A 26,665-nucleotide genomic window follows, 5' to 3' on the forward strand; every position below is an offset into this window, starting at 1 on the left:
ACAATGAACGAATGACGGATTTTCCTAACATTATCAAAGATTAATAGATACTGTAACAAATGAATTGTTTATTGTTAGTTAATACAATATAGTTAACAAATTATTGTAAAGTGTTCCCAGTTATAAAGTTTACATGCTTTCAGGTTGTGTAAGGCTTTGTCAGTATCTTGCACACATTTTGTGATCATAAAAATTAGATACAAGTTGTAGTGGAAGCATAGCATTTATTTTATGATTTTTAACAGTTGAACGCACATGCGTTATGCAAATAAAATAACTGAAAAGCTTCAGATTAGACCTTGTCAAATGTATTTTAGTCTTTTCTCTTTAATGAGTAAATTACATTTTAATAATGATCTTTAATGATTTGTAATCATCCTAATGTAATCTATCAAACATTCGTCTCTCAGTCTGTGCAGTTTTACTCACCATGTGTGCTCTGGATTCCACTTGCTGTCTTATGAAACAACAGAATGATGGTGTTTTTTGTTTAACCTGCTCTGTGAAGGAGGAGCTAAATCTATGAAACTGACAGGTTTGTGATTCATCACAGGAGGAGGAGATACTGTATGAACCACATTACCAAGTTTGATTGAGAACCACTGCTATAAAGCATTAAAGCAAAAATGTTGCTACTTGTGGAGACCGCAGTATTGAGTTTACTGTTTTGTTCATCTAACAATGTTTGTAAGCCTTTGAAACATTTTTATTCACACAAGTTTATATCATTAACAGATAAGTTAAAGGTGAAGTTTGTAGCCTACAATTTTTTTAAATGTTAAATACATATGCTATGCACGGTTATCGTCATTAAGCACAGACGTTTCTTTCTTACCTTTATAGTCTATTCATTGTGAACTTAATAGTACAGTGACAGTCAGCAATATGAGGATGCACAATGCGAGCCCTGTGGTTCGCTTGTTATGGTTATGGTGTTGCTGTCTATGGGGGGGTCAGGAAGCTCTCGGATTTCATCAAAAATATATTTATTTGTGTTCCGAAGATGAACGAAGGTGTTACAGGTTTGGGATGACATGAGTGTGAGTAATTAATTACAGAATTTTCATTTTAGGGTGAACTAACCCTTTAAGGTCCGAGGATATTGGCCCCGCCCGGCACTTTGTTAGTCCTGGCTCCCATTGGCCGGAAATTGGAAGAGGTAGCACATAAAACCAGGTAAATTAGTTATTTTCATTGTCACGGTTTCTATTACTCCTTTGGTACTTATATGACCATAAATGATGTTCTTTTGTGTGTAGATCATAAAATAAAATAAAATAAAAAATAGTTTGCATATGGTATACTTGATGTTTATTAAACAAATTGTATGTGTATATATATACATGTGTAATATAATTCAGAATACAGTTTATCCAAACAATCAAAGCTTTCATTTTGCTAAGATTTGTGTTAGTGTTGTTTTTTCTGTTTTTAATGACTTGTCCAGTATCATGGAGATCACATTCAAGTCTGACTCTTCCAGATCATTCTCAAGCAGATCGATCTCTTTCAGGTGGGACGGATTTGATTTCAGAGCTTCGGTCAGTGCCGTCACACCTTCATGTGTAACATTACAGTTGGACAACCTGAAGAAAGCAGAGTGGATTTGAAAGCACAGGTCAGTGGTTCATTATTACATTTTAGTTTAAGAGATGCTTAATCAGATTTAAATAGTTTTTGAATCCAAGTTCATAAGTTTTCCAAAGAAATGCAAGTAATAGTTTTCCAGACATTTACCTCAGCTTCTCTAGTTTACAGTGAGGATTCTCCAGTCCGACACAGAGCTTCTTCACACCTGAGTCTCGTAGATCATTAATACTCAGATCCAGATCTGTCAGATTGGAGGTCTTTGAGTTGAGAGCTGAAGCCAGAGCAGTGCAACTTTTCTCTGTGATTCCACATTTGTCCAACCTGAGAAAGGAATTAATTGTAACATATGCTTGGTTTTCCAACTTTATCAAAAACTATGCACTGATTTCTATATCTTAACCTCAGTGTTTTCAGTCTACAGTTTGGATCATGGAGAACAGCAGACAGCAGCTCCACTCCCTGATCTCCAGGTCTGTTGTTGCCCAGGTCCAGCTCTCTCAGCTGAGCGTTTGACTTTAGAGTTGAAGTAAAAGATTCAAAGCCTTCTGCACTGATTTTGCAAGTTGAAAGTCTAACAAGTCAAAAAAGTTGTTAATTATACAAATTATAGTACACAATATTACTTTAAAGGATTTAGTCAACCCAAAAAAGTAATTCTGTCATTTACACAAAATAACTTTTTTTTTCTCCATTCAAAGTGGAGGGTAATTTTAAAACCGTAGTATCATATAAGTAGACCACATTGATAACATTTAACTGAAATGTAGTTTTAAACATAACAGGAGTTTAAGAGTCTGCTGTTGCTCTTTAAAAACATTCCGAAACCGCAACCACATTATAATGAATATCCGATGGATAAAATAGTCCAACCTTACTTTTCCCACCGAATATCCTGATTCAGTAGGAAATAATTTTATGTCGATTTTTATTGGGACAAATGGAATTGTTGCAATAGTAGCTTTAGGGCAGGTCTTCTCTCCATTGACTGTTTATACTGCATAACACTTTTTAAATTAATCAATGATTCAGATAAAGGTCAAAACTTACTAATTAAGTTTGTTGTAACTTACTTTAGAGTTTCCAATGCACACTGAGGTTTCTCCAGAGCAGCACAGAGATGTTTCACTCCTGAGTCTCCTATGTTATTCCAGCTCAGGTCCAGCACTTTCAGATGAGAAGGGTTAAAACTCAGAGCTGAGCTCAGGAAAACACAGCTTGCTTCTGTTACTCCACAGTTCTTCAGACTACAGAGAGAAGAGAAAAAAAACATCATTCTTATTAAGAAGGTAGGCTATAATTTAAAGTATGCAAATACTATCTATGAATTTGTAAACTTGTAAACCTGATAATACAATATCTGGAGCTTAGAGAGTAAACCTACTTGAGTGATTCCAGCCTACACTTTGTGTCCTGTAGTCCAGCAGTAGGAAGGACGATAAGATTGGGATCACACTCATCAGAACCCAGACTCCTCCTGACAATGGATTTATATCTTTGATTAAAACCTTTAAATGTAAACAGGGCTTGTATAGACATTGTTTTTGTGTTTTGGTTCACTGAAAACTCATACACTAATTTTTTTAAGTCGTAGTGTGATCTTTTCAATCCAATACAGAGTATTTCCACTCCAGAGTCCTGCAGGTTGTTGTGGCTCAAATCCAGCTCTCTGAGATTAGATATTGATGGAAGAACAGCAGAAAGCACCGCACAGCCTTTTTCTGTGATATTACAGTCATGCATCCTGCCAGAACAAATATGTTAATATCAGCATCAGCTGTTTAGACTAAGGTAGATGCTATTTATTGTGTATATAATGGTAGATACTTTTGCACCAAGTATAAATGGCATAAAATAGCATCTTTAAAATAGTGATTTACCCAGTGTAAATAGAAGTAATGTGCTATTTGTTCTCAAGGTAAAATATTGACTCTATGTAAGCAAGCAACTACATGTTCTCACCAGATAATTTTCGACAACTTGATCACAGGAAGCAACCAGAACACAGCTGTGTCCGATCTTCCGTATTTACAAAGTTCAAACTCATTGAACTTCTCATTTGATGTCATTAAGATGTACACCAGAGCTGACCAGAGATGTGGGGACAGAGTTCCGCTGTTTATTTTTCCGGAGGTCAGGTAGCTTTGGATTTCAGTAATAAGGGAATGATCATTCAGTTCGTTCAGACAGTGGAACAAAACAAGAGTCATTTCTGAGCAAGGGATTGTTTTTATCGTTTGCTTGAGATACTCTATAGTTTTCTCTCTTTCCAGGGAGCTTCCGGTCTTCTTTACCATAAGCCCTTTTAGTAGCTTGTGATTTGACTCCAGTGAAAGTCCCATGAGGAAGCGAAGGAAAAGATCGAGATGTCCATTCATAATTTCTAAAGATTTTTTGACTGCACACTTGTGTAAGCTGAACATTGTCACGGTCGTTCCAGATTCATGGGCTTCAAGCGTGTTTTTGCCATTGTTGTGGAAGGAGAGGTGCACATATAGAGCCGCTAGATGTTCCTGAATGCTCAGATGAACAAAGCAGAAGACTTTCCCCTGATACCAGCCAGACTCCTCTCTGAAGATCTGAGTGCACAATCCTGAGTACACTGATGCTTCTGTCACATCAATGCCACACTCTCTCAGGTCTTCCTCATAGAAGATCACATTGCCTCTTTCCAGTTGCTCGTATGCCAGTTTCCCCAGTTTGAAGATCATCTCTTTATCTTTGTCCTCCTTCTCAGTATACTTTGTGTTTTTGATGCTAATCTGTGCCATCAGGAAGTGTGTGTACATTTGAGTGAGAGTCTTGGGAATCTCTCCTCTCTCTGCTTCGCTCAACATCTTCTCCAGAACAGTGGCTGAGATCCAGCAGAACACTGGGATGTGGCACATGATGTAGAGGCTCCTTGAAGACTTCAGGTGTGAGATGATTGCATTGGCCAGACTCTGATCACTGATTCTCTTCCTGAAGTATTCCTCCTTCTGTGGATCAATGAAGCCTCGTACCTCTGTCACTCGATGGACACACTCAGAGGGGACGAGATCGGCTGCTGCTGGTCTGGAGGTGATCCAGATGAGAGCAGAGGGAAGCAGATTCCCCACAATGAGGTTCGTCAGCAGCACATCCACTGACGCTGATTCACTTACATCACACAACCTCACATCGCTCTTAAAATCCAGAGACTGACGACACTCGTCTAGACCATCAAAGATGAACAACACTTTATATTTGTCACTGGATATTTCCATTTCTTTAGTTTCAGGGAAAAAGACATGAAGAAGATGTGAAAGACTGAGTGTTTTGTCCTTCATCAAATTAATTTCTCTGAAAGGAAGTGGAAATATGAGCTGGACATCCTGATTCTCTTTCTCTTCAGCCCAGTCCAGGATGAACTTCTGCACAGAGACTGTTTTTCCAATGCCAGCGACTCCCTTTGTCAGCACAGTTCTGATGGGCTTGTCTTGTCCAGGTAAAGGTCTAAAGATGTCATTGCATTTGATCGGTATTTTTGCTCCTTCTGCAGCCTTCAGTGATTTTTCTATCCTTTTAATTTCATGTTCATTACTGATCTCTCCATTTCCACCCTCTGTGATGTAAAGATCTGTGTAGATCTCATTCAGGAGTGTTGGGTTTCCCTGCTTTGCAAATCCTTCAAAAATGTAGAGATGCTTCTTTTTTATGTGTGATTTCAACCTTTGAATCTTGACTTCATGTGTTTCTGAATCATGTCTGTTGAATATATTTTTGTTAGTAGCAACAACTACGCACAAATTCAGACACTATAAATGAGTCTTGATATATTTAACCTACTGATATCCAATGCATCTTCCAGGAAAGCTGCCATTCTTCTCAGCATCTTGATCTGATTTTCTGTGTAAATCCCTTATAGACATAAAAAAAAGTTTGATATCGGTCACTTAACTTCACTTTTTATCTTCACTGAATTTACTAGAAATGGTTAACACTTTTAAAACATGACCAGCATTCACAGGAGACCATCTTATCTTGTCTTAATCATTCTCTTGTTTTTTTCTGCCCATGACCTTTGATAATCTTATTTGAATCTTTTCTCTTACATAAACTTACAACAAGCCACAAAGAGAAACTAAAATAGTTCAGCCACGCCACAATGACTGTCAACTTCTCGTCTGTCAAGTCAGTGTAAAGTACTCTGATGCTTTCTCATTCTTAAAATGCTTAAAGTATTTGTTTGTCTGAGAACTATAGAGACTTTGTGTGCATCTGTCTGTCTACCACAGCACTGCAGTTCTGACTACCTTTAGCATAAATCGTCATTACCTTTTTCCAATGGGAGCTAATCCATTTTTCAGTTGAATTGGTATTTTCATTGATCGATCGCTCTTCATAGACAAAACGCTTGGGGCAGGCGAATCCGGTTTCTCCTGCTGAAGACTGACAGAGAAAAAAAAAACTAAGCAAAGTGTTATTGTAGAGTTTAGAGAAGTTTAACAACAAACCATTGAGAAGAGGTGAACAGAAAATAATTGGAAACTCCTTCCTCCTTTATATGAATGTGCAGTACTGAAGCTCTGACTACCTTTAGCATAAATTGTCATTACCTTTTTCCAATGGGAGCTAATCCATTTTTCAGTTGAATTGGTATTTTCATTGATCGATCGCTCTTCATAGATAAAGTACTTAGGGCAGGCAAGTCCGATTTCTCCTGCTGAAGACTGACAATGAAACAAACAAAAAAAACAGTTTTAAGTGAAGTGTAATTGTAGTGTTTTAGAGAAGGTTAACAACAAACCATTGAGGAGAAGAAGTGATCAAAAATGGCTGGAAACTGCATTCTCCTCGTGAATGTGCTTTTTACCACACTACTGCAGTTCTGACTACCTTTGGCATAAATCGTCTTTACCTTTTTCCAATGGCTGATCCATTTTTCAGTTGAATTGGTATTTTCATTGATCGGTCACTCTTCATGGACAAAACACTAAGGCCAGAAGAGTCTGATCTGTCCATCAAACTGCAAAAGGAAACACAAGATTATGTCATGTTATATTATGTAAATTAAGGTTAATGTTATCACGCTCCATGTGACATTACAGCTCAAATAGCAAGCTCATTTGACTGAAGAAAACTTCACTTTTCTGCTTTTAATCATTGATCCTGCATGACTTTTTACATGCCACATATGCTGTCTTCATTAATATAAAATTAATTAGGGTCAATAACCCTTAACATTTCTTGCATTTCAGCACTTCTAAATAGCAGATTATTATAATACACAAGTAAACAGAAAGTGTCTGTGTGTTTCTTCATTTGGTTCAAATGTTCCCTGTAAGGATGATTAGAAAACTTGAAATGATGTAGTTTTTGAAGATATGTTTTATTACTTCAGTGAATTGGCATTTGCATTGATCTGTCACTCCTTCTGATAGACAGAACTCTGAGTGCAGGTGAATCTGATTTTTCCTGATCAAAACTGTCAGATGCGACATTAAACATTACATCACGATTAATGGAATTAGAAATTAAATTAAATTGTTAAATAATTTAGAATTCTGTAAACATATAAATTCATACAAAATAAATGTGTTTTTCTCACCCATTCAACCCACTGACAGAGGTGCCGGAATCATCGTCACCTTTAGTATTTATTAGAGACATGCTGTTTGTCCATATGTCTCACCTTTGTCTTTTAGAAGATAATCTGGAAAATAGAAGGCTTTTTATGCTTAAAGTTTTTGCAAATATGCTGGGAAAGTGAAAGAAACATTTTGTTATGAACGCAAGCGTTCTTTTAAGAACTGGTTTTACTAGATTGTTTTTCACACAGTTGAGACTGAAGTGTAACAGGTTTAACCAGACAATATTTGACTAAACATAAAAATACAAATATAGTTTGTGGTCATTCAAGATGATTTGTTTAACTTCCCAGAGAAAGCATATAGATTATTCATGTTTTTTAACATTTAATTAACATTTAATTCAATGTTTTGTGAGATTCTCCAAATAAGATTATTGAAAACATTATCATTCTTTAAATCACAGTGTCAGGTGTTTTTTAGCTTTTATCTCAAGAGTATCCATTTTGCCTGTTATCTATCAAACGCTGCAGTGGTACTTACCATGTGTCTTCTAAATTCAACTTGACGGTCCTCTGGAATCAGTCGAACTGAACAATGTTTTTTATTTTTTCATGGCTAACCTGCTCCTCCACATGTGATGATGTTGTGGCATCAAGGAAGTTGGCAATGGCCCATAGTCTCAGCCTCGGCGTCACTCCCACTAACTAATCTAATTGGCTGGTTTTTGGTAGCGTGAATAAGGGCACACCAGTCTGCCTGGAAACAAAGTCATGTTTACAGGATACCTGTGACGAAGGGGGAACTCAGAATCAAAGGAGATCCAAATGTATCCAAATGTAGTGAGTTCCAGTGACAAACACGAAGACCAGAGAAAGAATGAGTGCACTAAACATAACATCCATGTAGGAACTTGACAAGGAACACAAGAAACTAATATAAAAACACAGCCGGCTAACAAGGGGCTGAGAAGGGACAGGTGTAGGTGATTAATAGTCATGGAAACCAATGAGGGTAACTATGGAAACAAACAACTAAGCAAACATGAACTAAACACAGGAAGTGATCACAGTCACAAATAGAACCATGAACCACCATTATTAGATTTTTACCCCCTTTTATCTTTTGCCTTTTTCTTTTTTATTTAGTTTACACATACCTCAATACTTAAAAGGATAATTTAAAGGCGACCTATTTTGCCCCTTTTTACTGTAAGATGTAAAATAAATCTCTGATGTCGCCAGAGAGCGTGTGTGAAGTTTTAGCTTAAAATACCCCACAGATATTTTTTAATAGCATGTTAAAATCACACTTTTTTGAGGTGAACAAAAATATGCCGTTTGTGTGTGTGTGTCCCTTTAAATGCAAATGAGCTGGTGCTCCCAGCCCCTTTTTGAGAAGAGGGCTGAGCTTCAAGAGCTCATGCAACAACAAAACAGGCCAATCTCACACACTGAAAATGTCAGAAAATGCCAGTAACAGTGCTCAGCCTCATATGTTCGACCTGGATTTGGACAATGATACCTGCAAATCCAGAAAATATATGCTGCATGGAGATAGAGCAGGTGTAACAATGAGGCAGGGACGAAGTGGAGAGAGAATCCACATGCAAGCACTACTTTAATAAAAATACAAACAGGTAATCCAGAGCAAACAAAGAAACTCAGAACAGGAACATGGTACAGCAAACAACAACTGACAAACTACAAGAGTAACACAAGGGCAATTTATACATAAGCTAACAAGGTAACAAGGCGGTGTGGTTGATTGTCATGGGAACACACAAGGGTAACCAAGGGAACTAACAGGACACACTTGGAGAGACTAATCAACATGAAAAACTACAAAACATGGCACAAGACAGGAAATAACACAAAAGTCCTCACACAAGACATGAACACAGGCTGAGATTGTGACAGCAGGTATAGTTTAATTACGATATAACTTATGTTGTTGTCATCTTGCTTTTATCCACAATTAGTACAAGCCTGTTGTAGCGGACCCCGATCAAATAATGGTCAAAACTTTACTGATTAGTTTTATGAAGTTTATTGTTCATCACACAAAAGATGAAGCATCCATTTTCAGTCTAGAAAATCACTGAAAGAGCAGAATAAAGTACAAGAAGAGCTCTTTAAAATCTTATCCATAAACTTTCTCTCTCCCTTGCATTATCATCAACATACACAACGCATTACACAGAACCTACAACTAACAGTAAACAAATATATAGAGAGAGTTTTCATTGTTAATTCATGTTAACTAATGTATTTAACTAATGTTAACAACTGGAACCTTATTGTAAGTTGTTATCGGAAATGTATATATAATGTACTTTAAATACAGTATATAAAACCATAATATCTGTAATGTTGCTCCCTGCTGTAATCGCTCTGACATGCATGTTTGAAGAGCCGTCTATAAGGATGCCAGTAGATGTGGATATAAGAACACTTTTACAACTTTATTTAGGCCTCATTCTCCCTGGTCGCATACAGGTGACTCACACACGTACACTGTGTGGTTGGACATCGCCTTCTTACGTCAACACAGAATAACTGAAATGCTTATAGATTACACTATCCAAACTTTCAGTCCATACAAAATGTGATTTGCCTTTACCTAAAGTTAGATTATAATATCATGATTTGATTTGCAAAAACTTCTTAATACATTTTTCATTTTTACAATTGTGTGATTTCTGCTCATTGTTCAAAGCTCAAGTTTTTATTTCTAGAGATGTCTTAAGGATTGGGTTTTTTTGACGACTTTTCCAGGATCATGGAGATCACATTCAAGTCTGACTCTTCCAGATGATTCTCAAGCAGATCGATCTCTTTCAGGTGGGATGGATTTGATTTCAGAGCTTCAGTCAGTGCCATCACACCTTCATGTGTAACATTACAGTTGGACAACCTGAAGAAAGCAGAGTGGATTTGAAAAATGATACCTTTAAAAAAAATGGTTTAATCTTTCTGATCTCAAATGGAACAAATGTTTCTCTCACAGTTTTTATCAGTATTTCATTATTCCTTTAGTTTGTAGTTATATTTGTCATGTCTTTGTGATGATATTGGTGGAAATATAGCTTTTTTTATTATTATTATTAAAAATCAACATAGTGCTGTAGGTTTAGGCTTAGTGTCAGTAACTACAGATAACTGCAAAACAGTAATTTGTGTTATTGACCCCTAAGATAATAACTAATGATCTTCGCAACAGAAGTGAATAAATCAATCAAAACTAACTTTAGCTGGACAATAACTTTATCCTAGAGCTGCTGTAAAAGCCAAAACAATCTCTGTTACTGTAATTTCCTATTATCACTTTAAAGCTGCTTTTAAACAATTCATATTGTTAAAAGCGCTATATAAATGAAGGTGGCTTGACTTGACTACTTTAGGATTGAGGGTGATAATTAAAGAATCAGCCATTAAAAGCAATATTTGTTAAGCACTCATCTGAATCTGAATATTGCAGGAGGAGAATACAAGAAATTTATGTAATTTTGGCCTTGATCATAAGCTGTAATTTTTAATTAAAACACAAATTGCACATGGAGCAATATTGTTTAATGGGGGATTTTCTTTGTACTGAATCTACCACAAATATTCAGAATCATCTTGCCTCAGGATCTCCAGTTTACAGTGAGGATGACGCAGCCCAACAGAGAACAGCGTCACACCAGAATCCTGGAGCTCATTCTTGCTTAGAGAGACTTCTTTCAGGTTTGAATCTGTTTCTAGTATTGAGGCTAATGCTGCACAACTTTTGTGTGTTATATTACAGTCATTTAGCCTGTTAATAAAGCAATTAAAGACATTAGTCATTATTAACCTCAAATCATTTCTCAATTCAGTATATGTGCTCACTATAACTCACTTCAGTGTTTCCAATGCACACTGAACTTTCTCCAGAGCAGCACAGAGATGTTTCACTCCTGAGTCTCCTATTTTATTCAAGCTCAGGTCCAGCACTTTCAGATGAGAAGGGTTTAAATTCAAAGCTGAGCTCAGGAAAACACAGCCTTCTTCTGTTACTCCACAGTTCTTCAGACTACGGAGAAGATAATACATGTTATCTCAATCTACTGGCCAAAACCCATGAAGCACAATTTGCATGATGAGGACTCATTTAAAAGTTTTCTATTAAGAGTTAACAGAGCCTACCTCAAAGATTCCAGTCTACACTCTGTGTCCTGTAGTCCAGCAGTTTGCCTTATAAAATCTTCAAGCTTGTCCTTATTGTTTGAATCATTTGGCTCACTGCCGAACAATTCCTTAATTCTAGAGTGACATAGAAACATTTAATTAAATGTCTACATATGTAAATTGTGTATTAGTAATATAATGTAATGTAATATTTCACTTTAGTCCATAGAAGCGTACATGGGTCTGGCGTAGTATGATTCCTTTGCTCCGACACTGAATATTTCTATTCCTGTGTCCTGCACATTGTTGTGGCTCAGATCCAGCTCTCTCACATTGGATTGTGATGAAAGAAGTATAGACAGCATTAGACAGCCTCTTTCTGTGATATTACATTTATGCAGCCTGGAAGAGAAAGAAAGGTTTTTTTTTTTTTTTTTTTTGCTCTTTCATTATATATTAACAATTTGTTGCACTTACAAATATAATAATTTATGAAAAGTTCTCACCAGGCCTTTGTTGACAGCTTGATCACAGGATTCAGCCAGGTAAAGAATGCATCTGATTTGCCATATTTATATAGTTCAAACTTATCAAACTTCTCTTCTGATGTCATTAAAATGAACATTAGAGCCAACCCAAGTTCTTGCGACTGGATGTCTTTAACTTTTCCTGAGGTTATGTATTTTTGGATTTCATCATTTAGAGAATGATCATGAAGTTCATTTAGACAGTGGAACAGAAGAATACTTGTTTCTGGACAACATGTTTTTATCTTTTCCTTGAGGTACTCTGTAGTTTTCGAGGTGTCCTGGGGGACAATTGTTCTTTTCTTAAAAAACCTTTCTGTTAGGATCTGGTTTGACTCCATCGAAAGTCCCATGAGAAAGCGAAGAAAGAGATCGAGATGTCCAGTCTTACTTTCTAATGTTTTATCAACTGCACATTTGAGTATGGTTGGCACTGTCACATTTATTTCTGATTCCTTTGCTTTGCCTTCTACAAGCACATTTTTGCCACAGTTGTGGAAGGAAAGGTGAACATATAGAGCCGCTAGATGTTCCTGGATGCTCAGATGAACAAAGCAGAAGACTTTCCCCTGATACCAGCCAGACTCCTCTCTGAAGATCTGAGTGCACAATCCTGAGTACACTGATGCTTCTGTCACATCAATGCCACACTCTCTCAGGTCTTCCTCATAGAAGATCGCATTGCCTCTTTCCAGTTGCTCGTATGCCAGTTTCCCCAGTTTGAAGATAATCTCTTTATCTTTGTCCTCCTTCTCAGTATACTTTGTGTTTTTGATGCTAATCTGTGCCATCAGGAAGTGTGTGTACATCTGAGTGAGAGTCTTGGGAATCTCTCCTCTCTCTGCTTCGCTTAACATCTTCTCCAGAACAGTGGCTGAGATCCAGCAGAACACTGGGATGTGGCACATGATGTAGAGGCTCCTTGAGGACTTCAGGTGTGTGATGATTGTATTGGCCAGACTCTGATCACTGATTCTCTTCCTGAAGTATTCCTCCTTCTGTGGATCATTGAAGCCTCGTACCTCTGTCACTCGATGGACACACTCAGAGGGGACGAGATCGGCTGCTGCTGGTCTGGAGGTGATCCAGATGAGAGCAGAGGGAAGCAGATTCCCCACAATGAGGTTCGTCAGCAGCACGTCCACTGGGGCCGATTCACTTACATCACACAACCTCACATTGTTCTGAAAATCCAGAGACAGGCGACACTCATCCAGACCATCAAAGATGAACAACACTTTAGATTTGTCAAAGGATATTTCCATTTCTTTAGTTTCAGGGAAAAAGACATGAAGAAGATCTGAAAGACTGAGTGTTTTGTCCTTCATCAGATTGATCTCTCTGAAAGGAAGTGGAAATATGAGCTGGACGTCCTGATTCTCTTTCTCTTCAGCCCAGTCCAGGATGAACTTCTGCACAGAGACTGTTTTTCCAATGCCAGCGACTCCCTTTGTCACCACAGTTCTGATGGGTTTTTTTTGTCCAGGTAAAGGTCTAAAGATGTCATTGCATCTGATCGGTATTGTTGCTCCTGTTGCAGTCTTTAAAGTTTTTTCAATCCTTTTAATTTCATGTTCATTACTGACCTCTCCATTTCCACCCTCTGTGATGTAAAGCTCTGTGTAGATCTCATTCAGGAGTGTTGGGTTTCCCTGCTTTGCAAGCCCTTCAAAAATGTAGAGATGCTTCTTTTTCATGCAAGATTTTAATCTTTTGTGGATCTCTGGATCAGGATTTTGTGCATCATATCTGTAAAAATATAATCTTTTAAGTCGCAAATAATAACACTAAAGAGCCTTAGCCTATGTAGGCCATTAAGTGTAACTTTTTTTTTTCATTATAATCAAACATCAATATATTTATAACATAAATCGTAAACACTATGATATCATATGTATTTTCCTTTTTTGTAATATCTTTTAATATAATGTTTGTGGCTAATTTAATTAGAAAGCTTTTTTTCTACAAATGAAGACTGTGGCTAAACAAATTGGCAGAATATGAGTAATGATTCTAATAAGCAAGGTCCATTATTAATTGAATAATGACTTAAATAATACTATGTGTAATTTCTTAGATCATGTGAGAGATCTGCATGATGGCAACTTGTCACTGAACAAGGAAGTCAGAGATGCTCTGCTGTTCATTGCTGAAACCTTGCAGCTGGTGGGAGTTAATGGCTAATCATCTCTACTCCTAATTCATTGTGTTTGACATTGTGAATGAGATCAGAATGATACAATACCTCTGGTGTGGTATATTTGATTCATCTTTAATTTGTATTGCACTGGGATCAGGTGAATTAGATATCTCTAGATATCTGAAAAATACATTATTCATAGAAATGAAATTCAAATCAATTTGAGTTTTTTATCTATTGCTTAGATGCATTTCTTAAAAATAATAATAATAATATTTGGTCATCTATAAACATTCTCAAAAAATGTAAATAATAAAAAACTTTATTATAAATACTCTCTGTTCTATCAAAACTTTGGCCTCAGATTCACAAAAATCAACCAGTGACCAGTTACTTAGCTAGTGAAGAATGTGTGTTGTTTGAGATTGGTTTATTATATCTCAATCCATTACTATTTCCTCCTGAATGAGACTGAGGTTAAACCTGTGCTTAATAAAGACAGTTCTGTGTAGACCACTGTGGAACATTCAGGAATTTGGAATATGGGAAAATATGGTGAAAAAAATGGTGAAGAATATTTATAGATTTGAGAAATGCATCTTTGTTTTCTGAAATAAAGTAATGGTTTGAGAATAATAGAATATGTTTAGTGTTCAAGGGATTGTGGAAAAAACCTTTTAAACATTCACGAATAAAGTTTTTATTTATAGCTGGAAGGCTACAATTATCACGACAATAGCATGTGCACATAAAAGATAACTAGATATACCTTCGGTCAAACTGAGAGTATCCATTCTTTAATTGAATTGGTGTTTTCATCGATTTGTCACTTTTCAGGGACCAAACACTGGGATCAGATGAATGTGGTCTTTCTTGAGAACTGAAAAAGACAACATAATCCATCTCACCATTAAACCACAATGAATATGAGCTTCCAAGTAAAATTCAGTGTCATCAAGATTTGTTCAGGATGATACTATATCATTTAAAAGCAAAAATCATTTTGATTGAATGGTTTTGATGCCAAAACCATCGAAACTACGTCACATAAAAATAGTTATTCACCTCTGATCAAACTGAGAATCTCCATTTTTTAACTGAATTGGTGTTTTCATCGATTTGTCACTTTTCAGGGACCAAACACTGGGATCAGATGAATGTGGTCTTTCTTGAGAACTGAAAAAGACAACATAATCCATCTCACCATTAAACTACAATAAATTATGTGCTTCCAAGTAAAATTCAGTGTCCTCATGATTTGTTCAGGACAATACTGTATCATTTAAAAGCAAAATTCATTTTGACTGAATGATTTTGATGCCAAAAACATTGAAACTCTGTCACATAAAAATAATTATTCACCTCTGATCAAACTGAGAATCTCCATTTTTTAAATGAATTGGTGTTTTCATCGATTTGTCACTTTTCATGGACAAAACACTAGGGACAGGTAAATCTGACCTCTCCAGAGACCTGAAAAACAACAACCTTTTCCCCGGAAAGTTTATGTTCTTGTCAACAAAGCATTTGGTTTCATTAATCTATATCTCTCTAAAGTTGAATATAATTTTCAAGTAAATTGAAATGTTGGTTTCATTAATCTTTAGTAAAAGATTAGTAAAACATTATTTTAGAGGTGGGCATAGATTAATTTTTTTAATCTAGATTAATCTAGATTAATTTTGAAATTAATCTAGATTAATCTAGATTAAAATGGCTCATTTGAATTCTGCCGAAGAAATTCAAGAATATGTGTGCTACCCAAATAATGAATATAAAAGTAAGTCTTTGAGAACGGGTTTCTCAAGCCAGGTGGCGCATTAGACCAGGGGCTCATCTCCTGTTTCCAAAATGCATCACAAACTTCTTTAGAAAGCTGTTCTACTCATAGACTGTAAAAAGTTACTAGCCTACTGTACTGTTGCTGTCCGTAGGCAACATTAGGTAGGCCTATGTTATTATCAACTACTATAGGCTATCAATTAGGGATGGGCGATATGGCCTAAAATCCATATTTTGATATACATTGCAGCCTCTTGCGATAACGATATTATAATAAAACAATTTCAGAACAGGTTACACAGACCCTGCTAAACAACTGCTAAATGTTTTTTTTTTTTTTTTTAAGAGTGCATGTAGTTTTGAGAACATATATTGTGCAAAACTGTAAGTATACAACATCATTTTGCAGATAAATAAAATTTAAGTACACTAGCTGCAGAGATTTAAGTAGGTCTAATGTTTATTAAGGCTTGGAGCTTATGAAACCCCAAATTTAAAATTAGAATATTCTAACGGATGTCTTTTCAGTTAAAAAGAAACACAACAACGATTCTTTAAATCGGGCGCAGACAGAGATTATGTTCTACACCACTCAGATATATTGGGAATAATACGCGCGCGCTGGTATTCAGTGATATGTTTCGTTTTGAATTTGAGGTGGTAGAACGGATTAGTCGCGTGTTAACTTACCGAACTGTTACACCACACAGTCTACGTCGGACGGATTAAATCCGAACCAAGTCCAAATAATGGATGTTGCACCGATCTTTTACACCAGCTTTAACTTTCAGCCGTGTTTACTTAAGATGACGACGAATATGATGCGTTGCAGCCGGGTGTACCTCGCAGCCGCGGGTAGATTGCGTCATCATAGCTTGTGTAGCTTGAGCCAGCTCCCAACCCAACTTGGAGAATAGTTTAACGGCGATATTTTTTTTATCGCGCGATAAGAGTCTCGTGTTAACACGCCGATAACGGCCCACCACTATTTACATATTGCTACAAATGCAACACAACTATGAAGGCACATGCAAAAATAAATGTAATTGGATTTACCTTTGTTTAAACTGAAACCTGAGAACTTCAGAACTGAAAAAAAAATCCATCTTCATAGTTCAGAGCAATTCAAAATCACTTTCACTCAACTTATATTAAGATTGTCAAAGCATTTTGTAATAAATTGTAATTAGCTGTACTGAGTTATAAGCGGTAATATTTTATCTCAAATTGTAAACTGTTAGTTCGAAGTGAATTTGCTTTGATCTGTCACTTACATATAAAGAACATGCTTCTTTAAAATATTAATTTGAATACATATGATTGATTAAAAAATATTTATCTCACCTTTTCTCTCCATCACAAGTGTTGTGATAATCAGTGTCTTTTTCAGCATTCATTTTGGTGTTTGTTTTCCCAACTGGTGAAGAGATTTATTCTGAATTCTGTGTCCATCACAATCAAATAAAGATAAAAACAAATCAAAAACAAACAAAAATATATTTTACTCTCTCAAACACTTTATGAAATCAAAGTACTAGTAATGAGGAAGAAAAACAAAGAAGGACACAATCACAATCACAAATCATAAATCAAGCTGGTTTGACTGGTTTTTGAGTTATTTCCAGGTTTAGTTAATAGTTCACATACTTTCAGGTTGTGTAAGGCTTTGACTGTTTGTCAGTGTCTTACTGAACATAAATACATAGCCTACATTTTGTGATCATACAAATATATAAGTTGAAGTGGAAGCATTGTGTTTATTTTGTGCTGTTTATAAAACTTAAACTTTATGCATTCTGCAAATAATATAACTGAAAAGCTTCAGATTAGACAGTGTCAAATGTATTTGAGTCTAACTCAATAATTTAATTTAATTATAATAGAGTAATTATGTAATAGAGTAATTTAACTCAAAATGATTCATCCTGCGTAATGTAATCTATCAAACATTCGTCTCTCAGTCTGTGCAGTTTTACTTACCATGTGTGCTCTGGATTCCACTCGCTGTCTTATGAAACAACAGAATGATGGTGTTTTCTGTTTTACCTGCTCTGTGAAGGAGGAGCTAAATCTTATAAGAAACTGACAGGTTTGTGATTCATCACAGATGGAGCAGATACTGTATGAACCACATTACCAAGTTTGATTGAGAATCACTGCTAGAAAGAATTAAAGCAAAAATGTTTCTGCTACTTGTGGAGACTGCAGTATTGAGTTTACTGTTTTGTTCATCTACCAATGTTTGTTGGCCTATTTGATTTATTCTTAATAAAGTTTTTATAAGCTTTCTCTTAATTTGAAAGCCTGTTTATTGTTACTGTGTTTATCTAATGACATACTTGATGACATTCATCCCATCTCCTCTAAACCCTCTAAACCAGACAGAGGGGTTAATTAGCTATTTTTGAATGTTGAAATATGACTAAATGAAACCTATATAGAAAAAATAAGATATTTGCTCATGAAAGTCTAGACAGAGTTTATATCATGCAATCACAGATAATCAGTCACATGTCAATAAGTGTCCTAAAATCTAGATAAAGGGCATACCTCCATGAATACTTGTCAAGTGGATCTTTAGAGAAAACTGTAGTCACAGTGTGTTGTTTTGATAATTTTTTTTATATATTTTACTTTTTTTTAAGTATTTTACAATACATCTATATTTGAGGTATAGATCAGAAAGTTTCAAAGCTCATAAAGGCGTTTAAATAGCCTGACTTTGTCATACTCATATTCTAGGCAGAATGTGAGTCTGATACTGCTCCATAGAGATTTGATTATGAGGCGTGTCTTAACCGAACCAGGAAAAAAATAAACTCTGCACTCAATTGGATAGACCTACAACCAATCAGAGCAACGCAGTAAGTTCTATTTCATTCATGATTTGTTATTAAGAATCATCAGCTGAAATCTGCGCAGATTATCAAAAATACGACACATTTATAGGACAGTAAAGGGTCTCTGCAGCAAAAGTGAAAGTAAAAGCACAGAAAAGCACCCATTTCAATAAAAGGATATGTCAAAGTTTATATAACAAGGTTGGGAACAGACCATACACTCGCACATCTTGTATAAAAGTGAAGTCAACGCATCTTGACCTCGTGGGTTTTTCCCTGAGAGGAGTTTGTCAAAATTAAGTCCTTCCACAGCAGAGAAATTTATATTTTTTAATAAAAATCTATAAAAAAGTGAGACATTGTGGCTTGATTTATTTTATTAATATTCATTTTTCATGACCAAAATAACATTATGCACAGTGAGGAGCCTACAGGTTACAAGCTTCACATATTAGAAAAATACAATAATAAAAAAAAAAAACACATTTTTAATGGCTCGTCAAGGTTGTTTCAGATCAGCATTTGAAAGTGTCACCCTGAGACGGGTGTCGGATTGTTTCAAAGCCTCGACACAATATGGCACATTTGCTTCAACTGTTTCATTGTTTCACGAAGCCTCGATCTGCCCACCACCAGCTCTCTGTTCGTCTTTTAAAATGAATGCGCTGTCGTTTTCTTTTATAACAGACACGATAGCGGAATCTAAACATCTTAATTCTCCAGCTGCAGTCATCTTTGTTGAAAACCAATTCAACCCAAGCTCTCTTTGATTACGTAACTGCAGATCATCCGTCTATCATCGATTAAAGCCCGCCCAGGCAATTTGATTGGCTTGGCCTTCTGGGAGCCGAGCATAATTACTCCTCAACGGATCGTCAATGGTTATCGTTGTTAAGCATGGTAGTTTATTTCTTACCTTTATAGTCTGAAAAATCCATTCACTGTAAACTTGATAGTACAGTGACAGTCAGCAATATGACGATGCACAATGTGAGCCCTTTTGTAAATAGGTACGCGCAAAAAGTATTCTCGTCGCTTTATAAAATGAAGGTTGAACCACTGTAGTCAAATGGACTATTATAATTAAGTTTTTGCTACCTTTCTAGGCCTTGAAAGTGGTTATGGCTCTCAGATTTCATCAAAAATATCTTAATTTGTGTTCCAAAGATGAACGAAGGTGTTATGATTTGGAACGAAATGAGGGTGAGAAATTAACAGCAGAATTTTCTTCTTAGGGTGAACTAACCCTTTAAGGTCCAAGGATATTGGCCCCGCCCGGCACATTGTTAGCCCTGGCTCCCACTGGCCCGAAAATTGCAAGCGGTAGCACATAAAACCAGGTAAATTAGTTATTTTCATTGTCACAGTTTCTACTACTCCTTTGGTACTTATATGACCATAAATTATGTTCTTTTGTGTGTAGATCATAAAATGTAACAAATAGTTTGTCAATGGTATACTTGATTTTTATTAAACAAATTGTATATATACAGTATATACATGTGTAATATGATTCAGACTATAGTTTGTCAAAACGATCAAAGCTTTGATAAGATTTGTGTTAGTGTTGTTGTTTTTTTAGTTTTTTTTTTATGATGACCTGTCCATGGAGATCACATCCAAGTCTGACTCTTCCAGATCATTCTCAAGCAGATCGATCTCTTTCAGGTGGGATGGATTTGATTTCAGAGCTTCGGTCAGGGCCGTCACACCTTCATGTGTAACATTACAGTTGGACAACCTGAAGAAAGCAGAGAGGATTTGTAAGCACAGGTCAGTGGTACATTACTTTTTAGTTTAAGAGATTCTTAATCAGATTTGAATAGTTTTTGAATCCAAGTTCAAAGTTTTCCAAAGTAATGCAAGTAATAAGTTTCCAGACATTTACCTCAGCTTCTCTAGTTTACAGTGAGGATTCTCCAGTCCAACACAGAGCTTCTTCACACCTGAGTCTCGTAGATCATTAATACTCAGATCCAGATCTGTCAGACTGGAGGTCTTTGAGCTGAGAGCGGAAGCCATAACAGCACAACTTTTCTCTGTCATTCCACATTTGTTCAACCTGATAGTAAGAAAAGTTTAATTTAATTATTTTCTTTTTTTAATATCATTTTTTAATATAATTTAATATAATTTATTACATGGCTTGGCTGAATTCCAATGTAGAATGCGGTCTGTTATTTCTTGATAACAGACCGCTGCGAAGTATAACAGACCGTTGCCATGAAAAACAGAGCGTTGCTATGGACGCAACCATAGAGACGGAACGGACTATTTTCTTTAGCGGAAGCAATACAATCGTTTTTAAATCAATAACCTCCTTTTTAAATCAATATTTTGTGTCAAATTATTGATTTATTTGGTAGGTAGCCATGTAATAAGCGGGATAATGTATAGGGAGGCGGTTGTTATAGCGAATAACAACCCCTTCAGGCTGATTACGTTCAGCCTGTTGGGTTTGTTATTCGCTATAACAACCGCCTCCCTATACATTATCCCTTACTTAATATTGACATTATTAAAGACAATACAATTTGGAAGACACCTGTTATTAACTCTTTATATAAAATTGTGTTATAACTCACTTAAGTATTTCCAACGCACACTGAACTTTCTCCAGAGCAGCACAGAGATGTTTCACTCCTGAGTCTCCTATGTTATTCCAGCTCAGGTCCAGCACTTTCAGATGAGAAGGGTTTAAACTCAGAGCTGAGCTCAGGAAAACACTGCCTGCTTCTGTTACTCCACAGTTCTTCAGACTATGATGAGAAGAGGTAATACGTTTGACACCTCAAGACATTACATTTACAATTTAATTACAGGTCCTACATATATTTGTGCCATATAAATGTCACCCTGTTTTGTAAAAATATTAATGCATGATTAACTAATATTAAATAGTTCAATTAGATTATTATTTGTTCAGAAATCCAAAATCACGGCTCATGCTGTATTTGTTGTTATGTGCATGAAACAGTGCCACGCACTCTGAAGATGTAACTAACACTACTTAATGAGATTATAGCTCACAAAACTGAATGTGGATGCACATGAAGCTCCTGCCCGGAGTTTACAGAGGGAACAGCGGGGCCAGTTGAATTAACTTTGCCAATATGTTAAGACTGTTGCTATGTGGTAGAAATTGCATACTGTATAGTAGGTACTAAATTTTGACTTAAGCTTGTTTCTCGACCATTAAAAAGTATGTTCTATATATTATGATTGTATGTATTCTGTATAAAATGGAGGGAGGCATATTCAGACGCAGGGTGTGTCTTAAGAACTAGTCTGACTAGCAAGCAGTTAACCAAACAATAAACAGTCTTATTTTTCAGATTCAAATTAGACCAATCTACATTTCTGTGTAACTGACTTAAAAAAGTTATGACCGATCTTAAAGAACATAATTATTTGCCTTACTTGTTAGACCATTATGCAACCGGCCATGGAGAACTTACTTCAGAGATTCCAGGCTGCACTCTGTGTCCTGTAGTCCAGCGGTGCTGTGAATCGAAAGAAACTCATTTTCTTTATTCCCATGATTATGCAGGCTTTTATGCTGGCTATGTGAACCACATCTTGGTGCTAAAACTGTCTTGTGCTTCTTTCTTTCAATTTCCTTTATCCTGATATGAGAAACAATTTATTACATTATGTAAACACAATATACAGTATAACAAAGTATAATTTGTAAGGTAATAATATTCCTATATTTCTCTTAAATTAATCTTAGCCTACAGTGATGCTCCATGGGGTGATTTCTGTACTCCGACAGAGAGTATTTCTACTCCTGAGTCCTGCAGGTTGTTGTTGCTCAGGTCCAGCTCTCTCACATTGGATTGTGATGTGAGAACTACAGTCAGCAGTGCACAACCTTTATCTGTGATATTACTGTCATTCAACCTGACAAAATACTTTGTATATGAATAATTCTGCACAGACATACATTCAAAAAAATAAAAAACAAAAATGCTCACCGGGCCTTTGTGGATAACTTGATCACAGGATGCAGCCGTTCTAGGGTGTCATCTGATCTGCCATATTTTTGAAGTGTAAACTCTTCAGTGTTTTCATCTGATGTCGATAAAATATACATCAGAGCTGGCCAGAGATCTGGGGGAATGTTTTGTTTTCCACAGTTCATGAAGCTTTGTAATTCCTCAGTCAAAGAATGATCGTTAAGTTCATTTAAACAGTGGAACAGAACAAGACAATCATTTGGACAAAACTGTTTTTTGGTTTCTTGCTTGAGATACTCAATGGTTTGGTCTCTTTCCAGGGAGCTGTCTGTCTTCTTCAACAAAAGCCCTTCTAGAAGGCTGTGATTTGACTCCAGTGAAAGTCCCATGAGGAAGCGAAGGAAAAGATCGAGATGTCCATTTCTGCTCTCCAAGGCTTTTTTGACTGCACACTTGTGTAAGCTGAACATCGTCACATGCTTTCCAGATTCATGGGCTTCAAGCTTGTTTTTGCTGCTGTTGTGGAAGGAGAGGTGCGCATATAGAGCCGCTAGATGTTCCTGAACACTCAGATGAACAAAGCAGAAGACTTTCCCCTGATACCAGCTAGACTCCTCTCTGAAGATCTGAGTGCACACTCCTGAGTAAACTGATGCTTCTGTCACATCAATGCCACACTCTCTCAGGTCTTCCTCATAGAAGATCACATTGCCTTTCACAAGCTGCTGAAAAGCCAGTTTCCCCAGTTTGAAGATCATCTCTTTATCTTTGTCCTCCTTCTCAGTATACTTTGTGTTTTTAATGCTAATCTGTGCCATCAGGAAGTGTGTGTACATTTGAGTGAGAGTCTTGGGAATCTCTCCACTCTCTGCTTCGCTCAACATCTTCTCCAGAACAGTGGCTGAGATCCAGCAGAACACTGGGATGTGGCACATGATGTAGAGGCTCCTTGATGACTTCAGGTGTGTGATGATTGTATTGGCCAGACTCTGATCACTGATTCTCTTCCTGAAGTATTCCTCCTTCTGTGGATCATTGAAGCCTCGTACCTCTGTCACTCGATGGACACACTCAGAGGGGACGAGATCGGCTGCTGCTGGTCTGGAGGTGATCCAGATGAGAGCAGAGGGAAGCAGATTCCCCACAATGAGGTTTGTCAGCAGCACATCCACTGAGGTCTCTTTGGTTTGATCCCATAGAATCTCATTGGTGTGAAAGTTTAAGGGAAGACGGCACTCATCCAGACCATCAAATATGAAAACGACAGAGGAGTTTTGAATCAGATGTAAACTTGTCTCTCCCATAAAGAAGGTTTGAAGAAGACCAACTAAACTGAACTTTTTGTCCTTCATCAGATTGATCTCTCTGAAAGGAAGTGGAAATATGAGCTGGACGTCCTGATTCTCTTTCTCTTCAGCCCAGTCCAGGATGAACTTCTGCACAGAGACTGTTTTTCCAATGCCAGCGACTCCCTTTGTCAGCACAGTTCTGATGGGTTTGTCTTGTCCAGGTAAAGGTCTAAAAATGTCATTGCATTTGATCGGTATTGTTGCTCCTTCTGCAGTCTTTAATGTTTTTTCTATCATTGTAAGCTCATGTTTATTACTGATCTCTCCACTTTCTCCCTCGATGATGTAAAGCTCTGTGTAGATCTCATTCAGTAGTGTTGAGTTTTCCTGCTTTCCCAATCCCTCAAAAACATACTGATGTTTCATTATGATGTAAGATTTGAATCTTTGGTAGATCTCTGGATCATGTGTTTGCTGGTTATGTCTGTAAAGAAAAAGTCTTTTCATAAGTAAATAATAAAACCACAAAGACTTTCTCATTGTTAGAAAATGCATGTGTTCTGTACATAGTTGAGTGTAAACTTGAAACTATAATATTCAAGCAACATTAAGTTATTTATTGCTTTTCAAATAGTGAAGGCTGTGGCTTTTATATTTTGTCTAAGTGGGTTTGTAACAACATGTATATAAAGTTGCACTGATTAATGTCATAGACAAGATATTAATTGAAAATTAACCTAAATTGTGGTTTGTTCCTTACACAAATCTATTCAAAGAATTTGGATTAACTACTCTCCAGTTTTCGCTGTTGTTCATTATGTGTTATTTCAAATCAGCTGAGAGGAACTGAGATAAACATGAAGGCAACTTGTCACTGATCAATAAGGAAGTCTGAGATGATCTGCTGCCTTGCTGAAACCCTGCAGCTGGTGAGAGTTAACAGCAAATCATCTGTACTCGTCCTTATTCACTGCGTTTGACATGGTGAGTCATCAGATCCCCTTCTCTGAACTATAAAGCACAATAAGTGCACTTCTCTAGCTTAAATCAACACTAACAGGTGAACTGATGTGCTGTGAAACAAGACCTTTGGTGTGGTAAATTTGTTTCATCTCTCGATTGAATTGGGATCTGTACTTCCCTGGAATCAGGTAAATGTGATTTCTCCAGGGAACTGAAAAAGACAAAATAAACTTTATTGCAGTTTACTCTCCATCACATGCATATCATCAAAAAATAATTATTTCAAAACCAAATGCTTCACTCATAAACACTTTTTCTTCTATCAAAACCATGTTGGCCTAATTTTCACAAAAACAGTTTTGCTACTTAATGGAGAATGTGTTATTTGAGTTCATGTTGTTATGTTTATATTCAGAGCTATTTTTTCCTGAAAGAGAATGTGGTTAAACACATGCTTAATTAAAAGAGGTTTGGCAGAGGAAAAAAATATTTTTTGTAGTTTTGAAATATTCCTTTGATTTGAGAATTCATTAGTTTGAGATCCATAGAATCAGTTTAAGTGTGTAAAGAGTTGAGGAAAAACTTTAACAAAATTGTATTTATTGCTAGATGGATACAATTATCACTGCTATACCCAGTGCAAACATAAAGGTAAGTAGATTTACCTTTGATCAAACATAGAATCTGCATCTTTGAACTGAATTGGCATTTTCATTGATTTGTCACTTTTCAGGGACAAAACACTGGGATTTGTCGAATGTGATCTTTCCTTAGTACTGAAAAAAAACATAATATTATTTTCTAGCAGACATCTCAATAACATTAAAATTTAAGGAAAATCAGTTGAAATTTTTAGTTTGTATCTACTTCACTACAGCACCAACATAATAGGTAATGTAAGTTATGTCACATAAAACATGTACTGTATGTACCTTTGATCAAATCCATCTTTGAACTGAATTGGCATTTTCATTGATTTGTCACTTTTCAGGGACAAAACACTGGGATTTGTCGAATGTGATCTTTCCTTAGTACTGAAAAAAAAAAATCATAATCCATCTCACCATAGTATAAAATAATTATTATTTTTCTAGCAAACATCTCAATGACATCAAAATTTAAGGAAAATCAGTTGCAATTTTTAGTTTGTATCTACTTCACTACAGCACCAAAATAATAGGTAATGTAAGTTATGACATAAAACATATACTGTATGTACCTTTGATCAAATCCATCTTTGAACTGAATTGGCATTTTCATTGATTTGTCGCTTTTCAGGGACAAAACACTGAGATTTGTCGAATGTGATCTTTCCTTAGTACTGAAAAAAAAAATCATAATCCATCTCACCATAGAATAAAATAATTATTATTTTTCTAGCAAACATCTCAATGGCATCAAAATTTAAGAAAAATCAGTTGCAAGCTATTTTTTTTAGTTTGTATCTACTTCACTACAGCACCAACATAATAGTCACATCAAACATATACTATATGTACCTTTGATCAAATCCATCTTTGAACTGAATTGGCATTTTCATCGATTTGTCGCTTTTCAGGGACAAAACACTGGGATCAGGTGACTGTGGTCTTTCCCGCTGAACACTGTCAGAAACAACACAATCCATCTTCATGGTTCAAACAATTCATCATCGCTTTCACTCAAATTATATTAAGAGAGACAATGGCTTTTAAAATGTATTTAGATATGTTAGGTTATAAGCAGTATGATTTAAACTTTAAACTGAGCTGTTTTAACTGAATTTGCTTTGATCTGTACAATTTTGAACAAATAAAACTTTAAACTTAAAAAATATTTTGCTCACCTTTTCTCTCCATCACAAGTGTTGTGATAATTAGTGTCTTCTTCAGCATTCAT

The 26,665-nt window shown here is 36.1% G+C and overlaps 1 protein-coding gene and 1 long non-coding RNA gene across 2 annotated transcripts; both read right to left on the bottom strand.

Moving 5' to 3' along the window:
• Positions 1–1,390: 1,390 nt before the first annotated feature.
• LOC308693711 (uncharacterized protein) lies at positions 1,391–26,665 on the bottom strand (the record flags this gene model as incomplete). The annotated part of the gene is made up of 23 exons (XM_081370810.1): positions 1,391–1,586; positions 1,738–1,911; positions 1,991–2,161; positions 2,661–2,834; positions 2,972–3,064; positions 3,161–3,331; positions 3,550–5,233; positions 6,244–6,278; positions 6,467–6,574; positions 9,906–10,052; positions 10,764–10,934; positions 11,019–11,192; positions 11,306–11,422; positions 11,525–11,666; positions 12,206–13,563; positions 20,177–20,317; positions 20,465–20,638; positions 21,162–21,335; positions 22,035–22,202; positions 22,315–22,479; positions 22,554–24,308; positions 26,287–26,391; positions 26,613–26,665. The coding sequence occupies 23 exons, from the start codon at positions 26,663–26,665 to the stop codon at positions 1,391–1,393; spliced, it is 7,650 nt and encodes a 2,549-aa protein (XP_081226936.1).
• LOC308694078 lies at positions 16,777–17,732 on the bottom strand. The gene is made up of 3 exons (XR_014030552.1): positions 17,717–17,732; positions 17,081–17,178; positions 16,777–16,825 (listed from the first exon to the last, which is right to left on the bottom strand). It is a non-coding gene; the product is annotated as an uncharacterized lncRNA (long non-coding RNA).

The sequence above is a fragment of the Scardinius erythrophthalmus genome (assembly GCF_964197995.2).
Source record: "Scardinius erythrophthalmus genome assembly, chromosome: 7".
Lineage (NCBI taxonomy): Eukaryota > Metazoa > Chordata > Actinopteri > Cypriniformes > Leuciscidae > Scardinius > Scardinius erythrophthalmus.